This window comes from Hyperolius riggenbachi, chromosome 9 (genome assembly GCF_040937935.1).
Source record: "Hyperolius riggenbachi isolate aHypRig1 chromosome 9, aHypRig1.pri, whole genome shotgun sequence".
Classification (NCBI taxonomy): Eukaryota; Metazoa; Chordata; class Amphibia; order Anura; family Hyperoliidae; genus Hyperolius; species Hyperolius riggenbachi.
In genome coordinates, this window is record NC_090654.1 from 212679474 (window position 1) to 212692583 (window position 13110).

The 13110-nt window shown below is 45.6% G+C and overlaps 1 protein-coding gene across 2 annotated transcripts in view; it reads left to right on the forward strand.

Moving 5' to 3' along the window:
- The window catches only part of LOC137532938 (D-threitol dehydrogenase-like), a 112134-nt gene that overhangs the window by 18227 nt on the left and 80797 nt on the right, over positions 1-13110 (forward strand). Inside the window, exon 3 of one of the 2 annotated variants that reach the window (XM_068253970.1) lies at positions 6351-6578. The exons of the other annotated variant lie outside the window; for it this stretch is intronic. Coding sequence (XP_068110071.1) covers positions 6351-6578 — 228 coding nt within the window. The remainder of the gene's footprint in view (positions 1-6350; positions 6579-13110) is intronic. 2 annotated transcript variants of the gene reach the window in all.

Sequence of the window (13110 nt, forward strand, 5' to 3'; positions counted from 1 at the left end):
CCTCCACCTCCTGTTTGAGGATGCCCCACAGATGCTCAATAGGGTTTAGGTCTGGAGAAATGCTTGGCAAACCCAATACCTTTACCCCTTAGTTTATTTAGAAAAGCAGTGGTCATCTTGGCGGTGTGTTTGGGGTTGTTATCATGTTGGAATACTGCCATTGTCTTTGTACACCTCCCCTGGTTGCCACCACACATGCTTGACACCATCTGAACCAAATAAGTTTATGTCGGTCTCATCAGACCACAGGGCATGATTCCAGTTATCCACGTGCTTAGTCTAAGGAAAAACTGTAGTAGGCACCCTAAGATACGTATAGTCTAATTACAACTTAAAAATAGGAGTAGTTTGGTTTTACCTCCTTCAAGGAACAAACTACATGAGGTAGATATATTATTTATTGATGCACATAAGACAACATGTTTCATGGGTACTGGCCCGCTTCCTCAGATCAATATAAAGTGCCTTTAACAAAAACATAATAAATATATGTTCTGCTAGCCCACAAAAATATAACATAGATTGCTCTGTGCTTTTTGTAAATAAAATAGTAAAACAATGTTTAACAATCAATTTACATAACAAGGACTGTCTATATTCAGGTAAGTAATAAATAGCCCATAATCATAAAATACGAGAATAAAACATATTATCTTGCCAAAACAGTCAAGGAGCCAAAAGAATTGACTGAAATGTATACGTGAATAATCCTTAAATAAAGCTTTATACATAATAGTCCTCACAAGTGTTTGTGGAAATGTGGACAGATAAGGCCTCGTTCACATCTGCTGCGCTGAGAAACGTATGAAAGCGCAAGGTAAAAAACGCATGTGCTTGTGCGCGCTTTAGTGCGCGTTTCTGTGCATTGCACTGCGCTTCTTTAAGGCACGTTTTGCTTAATGTAGCAGTAGCAGTTGTCAATAAAGCTTTGTTTTTCTATGTAAATGTATTTTTTTTCCAAATAGGGGTAAAAACCGCATGCGCTTTTATGCGCTTGTACACGTTTCTATGCGCTTAAAAAGCGCACCCATTTACTTGCATTGATGTGCGCTTTACAGTTTAATGCACAGAAATGCATGAAACCCTACATTTTTGTAATGCTGCTCAGCGCAGCGCATAGATGTGAACCAGCTACATTTAATTACATGGGAAAATCAATACCCTGCAAAACGCACAGGGCAGTGCGCTGTGAAAAGCACACAGAAACGGCCCTGATGTGAACGTGGCCTTAATTGTACCATATCCACATACCGCAAATATGTGTGCACACAATCGCATATAAAAGTGCCATTTACAATAGTTTGCTCAATCAAAAGTATTCAGTGCTATAGGGTGAGTGACCATGATCCTTTATCACAACAATACATATACATGTACATACCTATAAAGTGCCAGTGATTAAAGTGCCATTTGCAGAGGATAAGTATATCACAGTGCCATTTTTGGAGAATAAACATGTCAAAGTGCTAGGTGCCAATACAGTTATTCATATAAACCACAACTATTAACTCTATGTGTGTCAATCGGTTTGTGTCAAATACTAAAATATTACTGGAAGGGTACGTTTGTCGAAATGTATGTTTATATTTAAACAGAACCAGATATTAACCCCCCTGGCGGTATGAAAAATTCCGCCAGGGGGCAGCGCAGCAGTTTTTAGGTGGGGCCAGCCAAAATGTTGCTATGGGCCCCATGTCTTTTTAGTTACGCCACTGGCAGTATCTACTGCGTACCGGGAGCTTGAGAACAAGATGGAGGTGTTCGTGGGCAGATTGGCTGATATGAAGCCGCTGGTTTGCATTGCAAAACACATCAAGAGGATCGTCGCCTCCTAGTGAGGATTTTTAATATTTGTTCATCTCTGCTGACAGCTTAAAATCAGCTTCTGTCTCAGGACCAGAATGCTGTGTTTTCCCCCGTGATTAGTCATCCGTGCCAGGCACCTCACTGAAACCGCTCGGCCGTCTCCGACAGCAAGAAAATGAATCAATTGCGTTCAGAGGATATTAAATGATGGTGTCACTTTCCCTAATGCCGTTAGTTACGAACCTTTTATCCACATAATTATTCTTCCCATTATCTCTCTCCTGGGTGTAGAAATTGTCTCCTGTTCTGTTGATTGTGATTTGTCAGTTGAGATCAGTGCCAATGCCGGGGACAATATAATAGTCGCGCTTTCCCTTTTCATCTTCGTATTCCATCTTTCGGGCTTTAAAGGGGCAGTTTATCAAAAGCTGATCATTTTGGTCATAGCAGACACAGATGAGTTAAATTGTGCACTGGCTACTGTTTCTCAGAATCACGAGTATCAACATCTCCCCACAGGAGCTTTTGGCTTTATACTCTGCTTCAGTGAAGTCTGAAGGTGCCCATTAACAGTGTGATTTTTAGCAAAACAATCATATTTTTAAGATCATTAAGATCAAAGGAAAAGATCACATTATTAATCCACAGCATTAAACAAAACCTGAGACCAAAGTGGTCTCAGGTTTTATACTTACCTAGGGCTTCGTTCAGCCCCATTGAGGTCACTCACTTCTTTGCCATCTCCTGGGCTGCTCCTGTCTTCTGCTAGACGAGCCGGTACTGTGGCCGAGTCGCGATTCATCGGCTGTCCCCTGGGGAGGCGCAAGAGTGATCAGCTCTCATAGGCTGATGCCTATGACAGACGACAGTCGGAAAGTGGGATAAAAAATACATTTAAAAAAATGTGAATTTATTAAAAAATAAAAAAATAAAAACAAACAGGGCAGCAGCGATTAGAGCCCAACAACAGAAAGCTCTGTTGGTGGGCAGAAAAGTGAGGGGGAATCGCTTGTGTGCCCAATTGTATGGCCCTGCAGTGAGCGCTTAAAGCTGCAGTGACCTGAATTGTAAAAGATAGCCTGGTCACTAGGGGGGTGTAAGCCTACAGTCTTCAAGAGGTTAAATAATCAAACTTGCAATCGTATCTAAGCCAGTTGTGATAGTAGCTATGAAAAAGATCCACTACGGCGCTCAACTAGTTATTTTATGGGAAACTATTGATAATGTGATCATTCAGGATAGAATGCCCACAAGCTTCTCTATTTTTATATAATACAATTTCACAAAATCTGATGGTTCACAAAAAATGATAAAGTTAATGAGCACCTGGACCCCCCAATTGAGCTTTCAGAAATGACCACAATTTCTAAAAGCACAAAGTACCACGTTTTTCAGCATGATTTCCTGAAGCCATTGTTATTTGCCGTTAAATACCGGCTATGGATTGCTCTGGGAAAATTGCAAACATGTGGCATGATCCGAGATTGTGATTTGAGGAAAAGGTGATTGCAGCAGTGGAACCACCTGCATTGGCTAAAATTAGCCTAACCCTTTTGTAATCACCAGTGCTTCCAAAGCGCTGCAAAAGTGCTGTAAGTGGGCTTAACGCGTTCTCCTGTGGAACCTCTTACTTGCATAATTACAAAAATATTTCTTTTAGGGGTAAATCCAATGTAGTAAATATACACCCTAGTTGTGCCATGTGTCAGAAAACAATAGCAGATTAACAATAATAAGCTTAAAAGCTATTACTGATTTTTTTTATTTAGCATTATAGGTAAGCAGGGCAGGTTCAAGTAACAATTGGGCCCTAAGACAAAATTAGCCTGGAGGCCCCCCAACAGACACCCCCCAACCGAAAAGCATCATTAGAGGCACTTTGTTACAGCCACATTTTCCCTTCTGGGCCCCTGAGCTGGCTGCTGACCCTCCCCCAATCACCTCCCAACTTAACAGACTCTGCAGAGTCCCTGGGGAGCAACAGTTAAGATGAGGGAGGGACACCTTGGGGGCCCCTACAGGCTCTGGGGCCCTGGGGCAATTGCCCATTTTTTCCTATGGTAGCTCCGGCCCTGTAGGTAAGCCTATAAAAATCTCTGCATTTCCATTCTGCATTAGTTATCTGAGCATTAAAATGCAGAGCAGTGGACATGGCATATTTATTAATGGCCAATAAAATGTACTTGCATAGACCTTGCACATAAATGTAACCATCTGTCAGTGAATAGACCCCATAGTGTTTAGATAGCCCTAATTGTCCTTGCACTCTTCTGCTTTGCTAGCTTTTCTATTCATTTCACCTGGTCCCAGTAGAAGTGAGAAATGTAGGTGCCCACTATTGTAAGAAACTTGTGCGCTGCCATGGGTGCCATTATAAATAGCGGCTATAGTGTGAAAATTGGGCATCCGATAAATAGCAAATTTCACACTAAGGGTGACTGATAAATAGCAAATTTCACACTACAGCTGCTATTTACAATTGCATCTATAGTGGCAGCCCAACATGATCGTAATAGCGGCAGATTGGTGGCAGTTGTCGTGTGTGTGTGTGTGGGGGGGGGGGGGGCAGTTAAAGTTAGGCGTGGAGGGGCTGATGAGTGCGCATGCACGAAACGCGTAGGGAGGAGCTACGGGCGTGGAGAGTTGGCGTGGAAGCAGTTGATTTTATATTACGCTTGTTTATCTTTGGAATATGTGAGTGCACTATTTTATTATATATTTTAAATAAACCTATGGTTTTACATATAAGAGGCTCTTCAGTTACTAGGCAAAACGAGGAAGCTGCTCTTAGGACGGTCTATCTGCTGGGAAAATGATGCTGATGGGACAAACAAGTGCATTTGCTGTCTTATAATTTGGACGGCAGCGGAGAAGGTGGGAGGCCACGTATGCTTGCTGGGATACCTGGATACACTAAGGAGCTGTGCACTTTTTGCTGTGTGTGGAGGCGTTTATAGCTGTTTGTGTTTTGGCAGCCACTGTATATGGTGAGGACCTGTGAGACCCTGTATAGTGGTGGATGTACACGGGTACCATTTACAGCACTGGGTGTTGTGGGAAGAGGCAATATATTTGAAACAGTATTATGCTATGGTGCGTTTTTTCTTCTTTTCTCTTTGAGCAACAAATTTGGAGGAAGGAGTTCCTGAAGGGGAGAGCGCAGTGTCTTGGAGGAATATCGGGAGAATAAACCTGATCCCACTCGGGTCAAGAAGTCACTCTCTGTAGACTTGGGAAAAACGGGGGAAGCACCACTACACTAAAAGCAGATGATAAACAATGCATTGATCAAAATGTAACCAGATGCAATGACAAAATAAAAATACACTAAAAATTATAAAAAAGGAAGGTAGTGTTGGACTTACTTCTTGTTAGAAGACACAGATAGTCCATTTCAAAAAATAGCTTTAACCTGATTAAAACACCACTTGCGATAGGTTTCGTAGGACACACCTGTTTCATAAGGCAAAAATGTGGAAGTATCTGTAAATCCTGATATACAAGCTCGGAGCCTCCTTGTTGGTGCTTCTGGTTACCTTTTGGTCGTTGCATTGCATGAAAATATTACTTGTTTTGGAGATCACATTTTCAATTTTTTTAAACTCTCAAGTTAATTCTTCTAATAAAGGCAGCCGTAGGACATTATTTTTCAGTCTTAAAAACGTTACCCACTATTGTCTGGACTATTTTATAACATTGAAATAACTATTGCAGAGGTCATATATGACCAGATTAAAATACTAAACCCCTATAAGTCAAAACAGAATCAAGACGCCCTTCACCGCTTCACTAGAAAGGGGCCACCTATTGCCCACAGTTTTTAACCTCCCCGGCGTTCAATTTTCCCAGGATTTCTTTGCAAAAAGTGATAAAATGTATTTTTAAAACTTTTTTTTCCTGTAACTTGCCAAAATGTGTCAAGCAAGGGTCTAGTATACAGTGCAGGAGAGTTTTGATGTGTATGCACGTTTATACTGTTCATAACATGTTTTTATGGATGGACATTTCTGTCCATACCGCTGGGGAGGTTAATGTAAATATGTGAACTGCTTACTGCAGAACAACTGCTTAATGTAAGTCTAAATTATGAATTATTATCTTATTTCCACTTGGAGGACATGGATTTATGAGTTTCTATCTCCTTTAATTACATTTGCCTGCAGTCACAAAGTTCCTGGCCACGGACATCTATTTTATTTTCTATTCACCAGGTGAACAATCTCTCTGCCTTCCAATTACATGATTATGGTCCTGCAAGTAATTATTTTTGCCGTTAATTGCCAACGATAAATAACCACTGCATATATGCATTTCACCCCTGTGACCTTCTTTATCCTGATGGCGTCTCCACTATTCTATAATTTAACGCCACTTTAGGCCAGCAAAGAAATGATGTATGCTTTTCCTAGAGGAGATAAGTAAATTTCCTTGCTTTGGTTCTGCTTTGCCTTCTGCCCCTGTGTTCTCTATTACTACCAGGCTGTTTCCATTTTCACACTTAATCAGAGTACATCTGTATTCTGCCTCTGTTTGTTGTCTTGTAGGAGTTATCCGCTCTGGGCGAGCAATACGACATGGTGTTTATAGACGCCACGGAGGAGAATCCTATAAACTATTACAACCTGATTATGAGCGGCAATATGCTAAGAATGAATGGTGTGATTTGCCTACAAAATGCTTCTACGAGCGGTCAGGAAGGCATCGATGATGAGATGGGATTTACGTCCAGGAAAGTGACAGATGTAATTAAGGCGGACGCCAGAATGCAGCAGGTTAGTGCTGTCAGGCCGGAATACACAATCTCGGGGGTTGGTGTCTGGCTAGGTAATTGAACAAACAGTAGGGAATATTTAACGTTACCAATTCAGCTTAGATCAGACAGTCAGCTTTTATTGCTTTTGGTATTAGGGCACAGCAGGATGTTCTGCAGTGAGATTACGCTCTGGGATTTAAAGTCATATTCTACCCAAAACCTTCTACATTAGGTTTTTGATAGTACCATAGACCTGTGTCTGAATCTATCTCTGTGCCTCTGAATTACTTCCGCTACCTTTACCTGGTGACACCCCTTACTAGAACATGATGTGTGTACAAATCGCTTTAAAGATGATACAGAGAGTAATGATCCTTAGGCTTCGTTCACAGTGGTGCGTTGCAGCAGAACGGCCATTATGTAACACAGCTTGCCGCATGTCAAGGCACTACTGGTAGTGACATTCACAGTGCAGTGCAGGGGAGGACTGGCCCAGGGGGACAGGGGGCAATTGCCCCCCGGGCTGCCCGAATCTTAAGTAATTAGGGCCGGCCGCTGCTATACGCAGCGGCCGCAGACATACCACAGGTGACAGGTTCGCAGTGGGGATCGCAACCTTGCGCAATATTACCAGGCAAGTTGAAGTATCCAATCAGAGAAGGGGCTGAGGCTGTGGTGTGCCCTTGTGCGTGGCTGCGCCTGCGGTGGATGTGAGCGGCACAAGGACACAAATAGCTTAGGTCCTCTCCGGCCCGGTGGGTTGACCCTGCTTGACTCCACCCCCCGCCTGGAGCCATTGCCGCCCGCAACGTGCTGCTGTGCCTGCGGTGTCATCGGAGTGAGCTGTCTCACTCTTCAGCTTTCTGTCCTGGGGGGGGCTGGGGGCCTGGAGCTGTGGCTACGAGTGGCTGGCTGGAGGAGTCAGACACAGTCCTCCCCTGTGCTGCTGTGCCTGAGGTGTCATCGGAGTGAGCTGTCTCACTCTTCAGCTTTCTGTCCTGGGGGGGCTGGGGGCCTGGAGCTGTGGCTACGAGTGGCTGGCTGGAGGAGTCAGACACAGTCCTCCCCTGTGCTGCTGTGCCTGAGGTGTCATCGGAGTGAGCTGTCTCACTCTTCAGCTTTCTGTGCTGGGGGGCTGGGGGCCTGGAGCTGCGGCTACGAGTGGCTGCCTGGCTGTCCTGGCTGGAGGAGTCGGACATTCTGGGGGCTGGGAGTCGGAGATGCCACCTATAGCTGCTTGCTGCTGTGGAGGAGGAGGTGTAGGACTGAGGAGACAGGAGGATAGAGGAGGACGGGTCCAGGTTGCCAGAGGAGAAGGTGGTTTTTATAAATTTTGTTTCTGTACTCCTTCTCCCTTCTTGTCACTGAGTTACTCACACTTTGCTGCCTGCCTGCTACTGCTGTCAAATTCAATTCTCTGCCCAGGCCAGTGCCCTCTGTTTTTTTTGTGTGATAATCATCCCCATTCTGACCCTGGCCTGGGGGGGAACGTTTTTTCTTCTTGTGGTGTGATTGGCGGCAGGGGAGGGGGGAGGCAGGCAGTTAGGCACTGTCAAACAGGTAGTTGGAGGGTGTCAGACAAGTAGTTTGTATGGTGGATGGGCAGGAGTGGGGTTAGGCATCACCAGGTAGGTAGGTTTGTGTGTGTGTGTGTGTGTGTGGGGGGGGGGGGTTGTTTAAAGGAGTTATCAGGCATTTTTAATGAAAATAAGTGCTACTTACCCAGGGCTTGTTCAGCCCCAAGCTCCCAGCATGTCCCTCGCCGCAGCTCTGCAGTCAGCCATTCGCTGCCGCTGCCTCCCAGTCCCTGGCGATGGCACCAGTCCGACCTGGATGTCGGCCTGTACTGCGCCTGTTCGAGCAGCACTGTCAATCACCGCCACGTGGACCGGAGTGTACTGCGCAGGCGCAGTAGTTCTGCGTCTGCACAGTACGCTCTGGTCCATGTGGCAGTGATTGACAGCGCCGCTCGCACAGGCGCAGTCGGCCTGACGTCATCGCCGGGGGCTGGGAGGCAGCGAACAGCTGACTGCAGAGCTGCGGCAAGGGACGTGCTGGGAGCTTGGGGCTGGACGAGCCCTGGGTAAGTAGCACTTATTTTCATAAAAAAAAAAGCCTGATAACTCCTTTAAGGTTAGGCATCAGACACAGACAGGTAGATTGTGCGGCGAAATAAGGTTAGGCATCAGGTACATAGTGTGTGTGTGTGTGGCTGGGGCTGTTAGTCATCACAATTTGAAGATTTGCACACAAGAAAGATATGGCTTTGGGCTGGGGATGCCGTGAAACGGGCCTCTAGTTTGTGTTGTCCCCCCAGGCCAAAAGGTTCCAGTCCTCCCCTGGTGCAGTGAGTGCATTGTGGTATAACAGTGCGTGTCATTGTAACGTACTGTGCGCAGTGCTTTACAGCGAAATGCACGTTAGCAGTAGCAGTGCAGTATACAGTACTTTTCATTAACTGTATACTGCACTGTATTGTGGAGTGAGATTTACAGAAGCCCATCCCCACTTAGGCCTCTTTCACAGTGCGACGCTAAAGTCGCACGTTAGAAAATACTTTAACGCAGAGTAACGCACAGCAATGAAAAGTCTGTTCCACATTCACAGTGCACAAGTTGCGGTAGTGTGTAACGTGTAGTGTTATTAAAAAGTGCTGCATGCTGTGCGTTTAGCAATGTATCTGCTGCGTTATGTGTGTTGCATATGCTCATCAATGTTTTTTTTTTTAATGTAACGCATGCGCCGTTTTCGTTCCATGAGTATGCGACGAAAACAACGCACCAAGAGACACATAACGCAGTGCAAAATAACATCCAATTTCATAACCTACATGCGGTGCGTTAGGGGCACATTGTGCGACTTTAACATCGTGTCAAACGCAACGTCAAACGCAACGTTCCACTGTGAAAGAGGCCTCAGGCTTCACACTGTATCACACTGAATCCAATGCAACAGATATCAAAACTGGCTGCTTGCAGCACCTGGTACCTCATCGCCAGCCATTTAAACTGGGAAAAACATGCGTGGTATGCAGTAGGGATAGCCCTGCTTCGGAGAACTCATGGAGAAGGATGTGGTCAGCTTGATCAGCTGATAGATTTGTAAGGTTCTGATTTGCTGGTCCTGATCATGTGTTAAACCAGGAAGTCATCACAGCAAATCAGGACCTTACAAATCTATCAGCTGATCAACCTGATCACATGCTCCTCCATGAGTTCTTCTTAACAGAGCCATCCCTAGTGTCCAGTAACACACTCAGTGCAAGTTAATATGACGGAATGTAATGTAGAGCCTAAGCGACAATGAGAATGTGCTGAATCCCGGAGTCATTGCAGAACATTGCCATGAGGTTACAAATGTTGATTTACCACCACAGTGCAATGCACATAGTGTGAATGTTGCCTAGGATTAAAGCGGCTCGCTGCCTCTTGGCACATGTGATTTAATACTATAGCATTGTGATGCAGGATCTCAACACTGAGGAAGAAAATGAAGATCTTTTAAATCTAGTGCTAAACCCTAATCTCAATTTACAATTTAAATTCCATTGAGGCTGGGTGCACACATAACACAACATGAAAGGCTGCATTTTAAGTCATGTGCAGATTTTTGTTGTGTGTGCGTTTTTGGCGTGTTTTTTTTTTTTACCGCTTTTAAAGTGTTTAGCATGCGTTTTATTGCATTTGTGGTTCGCATATATTATGATTATTATTTATTGTATTTATAAAGTGCCAACATATTACGCAGCACTGAACATTAATTTAGGTTACAGACAATATTTAGGGATGACAAACAGCAATATGACAATACAGGAATACAAGAAAACCAGATCACACAGCACAATATGAGTACCAGGTAATGCTTAGTCAGTCACTGGATGGGAGCATGGAGATTAGGCAAGTTAGGTTCACTCAAATGCATAGCATGGGTGCACAGTAATGGAGGTGCATGATCAGGTAGGACACAAAAGGAGGAGGACCCTGCCCAAAGGCTTACAATCTAGAGGGTGGGGTAGGGACACGAGAGGTAGGGGACCAGAGTACAGCTGTGGGTTTAGAGCAATTGTGAGGGGTGGTAGGCCAGAGTGAAAAGGTGAGTTTTGAGGGCCTTATTGAAGGTGTTGAAGGAGGGGGCTGCCCTAATGGGTGGAGGTAGGGAGTTCCATAGTTTTGGAGCGGCTCTTGAGAAGTCTTGGAGGCGTGCATGGGACTGGGTGATGCGGGTGACGGTCAGGCGAAGTTCATTGGAGGAACGGAGTGAGCGACTTGGTGTGTATCTCTGAGCAAGATCAGAAATGTAGGTTGGACAGGTTTTGTGGACGGATTTGTAGGTCAGACACAATATCTTGAATCTAATTCTGGACTGGATAGGAAGCCAGTGGAGGGATTCACGGAGGGGAGCCTTCCTGGTGGAGCGATGGGAGTAGTGAATTATTCTGGCTGCCGCATTCATGATGGACTGCAGTGGGGCTATTCGGGTCATAGGGAGACCAGACAGAAGGGCATTGCAGTAGTTGAGGCGGGAAATTATGAGGGCATGGATGAGGAGTTTGGTGGTGGCAGAGGTCAGGAAAGGGCGAATCTTACAGATGTTACGAAGGTGGAAGTTGCAGGACTTTGTGAGGTTTTGGATGTGGGGAGTGAAGGAGAGTGCGGAGTCCAGGGTGACACCCAGACAGCGGGCTTGAGAGGTAGGGCGAATGGTAGTGTGGTTAACAGTGACCTGCACATCTGGGAGGTCCAGGGATGACCGGGGTGGGAAGATCATAAATTTTGTTTTGTCTAGATTTAGTTTCAGGAACCTAGTGGACATCCAGGAGGAGATGACAGATAGGCAGGCGGAGACCTTGTCCATGGTAGTGGTGGCCTGGATATATCAGGGGTGTGGAGGTAGATTAGGGTGTCATCTGCATACAGATGATAGTTAAAACCCATGGAGGAGATAACCTTGCCAATGGAGGATGTGTATAGTGAGAACAGTAGTTGGCCAAGGAGTGGGGGTGGACGAGGACTCATTGAAGGAGGTCGTGAAGGAGCGGTTGGAGAGTTAGGATGAAAGCCAGGTCAGGGCAAGATCGTGAATGCCCATGGATTGGATGGACTGGAGGAGTAGGTAATGATCTACTGTACCAAAAGCTGCTGAAAGGTCAAGGAGGAGGAGAATGGAGTATTTACCTTCAGCTTTAGCTAAGGCAAGGTCATTGACCACTTTGGTGAGAGCCATTTCGGTTGAGTGGGCAGGCTGAAATCCAGATTGCAGTGGGTCTAGTAGTGAGTTGGCATTGAGGTACTGGGTCAGGCGTTTGTGAGCCAGACGCTCAAGGAGTTTTGAGGCGAAGGGGAGGAGGGAGATCGGGCGGTAGTTGGAGGGTAATGAGGGGTCGAGGGAGGGTTTCTTGAGCAGGGGCAGTACAGTGGCCTGCCCCTGTGTTTTGTATGCGTTTTTCTTGCGTTTTTCAATTACATTTTATGCAAATAACTAGGAAGGCAACAGGAAGTGGAAATACAGCACAAAACAATTTTTTTTCCAAAATGCATGTAAAACGCATGAAAAACGCATACCATTGCATTTCCATTGACTTTCATTATGTGCGTTTTTGAGGGATATGGAAGTGTGCAAGTTCCCATTGACTAGCATGGAATGTGGCAGGGAAGGTTAACCCGAGGTGACGCAAGTGTAAAAGGGGCCTCAAAGTTTTAAATATTTGGCTGTCCCCTATGCCTTGCTGAGTGTGTCATGTACCGTATATCACCACTCAATTTTTTGAGTTGAGTTTAGTTTAATATGGCCATCTCTATCCACACTTGTTTTCAAGACAAGACAAATAACATTTATATCATGCTTTTCTCCTGTCAGAACTGCAGCCACTAGGGTGCCTTCAAGATGCGGTAGCAGTGTTAGGTAATCTTGCCCAAGGTCTCATCCCTGAATAGGCAGGGCCGGATTTGTACTCTTTACCGCCCTAGGCCACTGTCACCAGCCGCCCCCATTCAGTATAGGTAGCGAGATGAACCCTCCCCCCTTTCCTGTGGTATAGGTAGTCTGATGACCCCCACTCCCCGTATAGGTAGCCAGATGACTCCACCCCCTTACTCTCCAGTATAGTCCAGTATAGGTAGCCAGATGACCCCATCCGCCTTCCCTCTTCCCTCTAGTATATGTAGCCAGATGACTCCTACCCCCTTTCCCTCCAGTATAGGTAGCCAGATGACGCCCTTAATCCCTCCTTTTCCCACTGCCCCCTTTCAGTATAGGTAGCAAGCTTGCCTTCACACCGTAGCAGCCATCTGTGTCACTCATTTCTCCGCTCGTCTCCAGTGCAGAAGCTTCCTCTTCCTTTTCGTCTCCAATGCTGCCCAAGTCCATAGCCGCCGGCCACAATGTAAATGTGCACATAGAGCAAGGTGGCTGCTGCACAGGGAGCTAGCAGCAGAGTACAACGGTTAAGTGTGATCTCCCTGCATTACAGCATTTGCAAGCTTGCAAATGCTGCACCAGTTTAGCCTGCTGCTTCGGTGCCCTTCCTCCTGTGATGCCCTAGGCCATGGCCT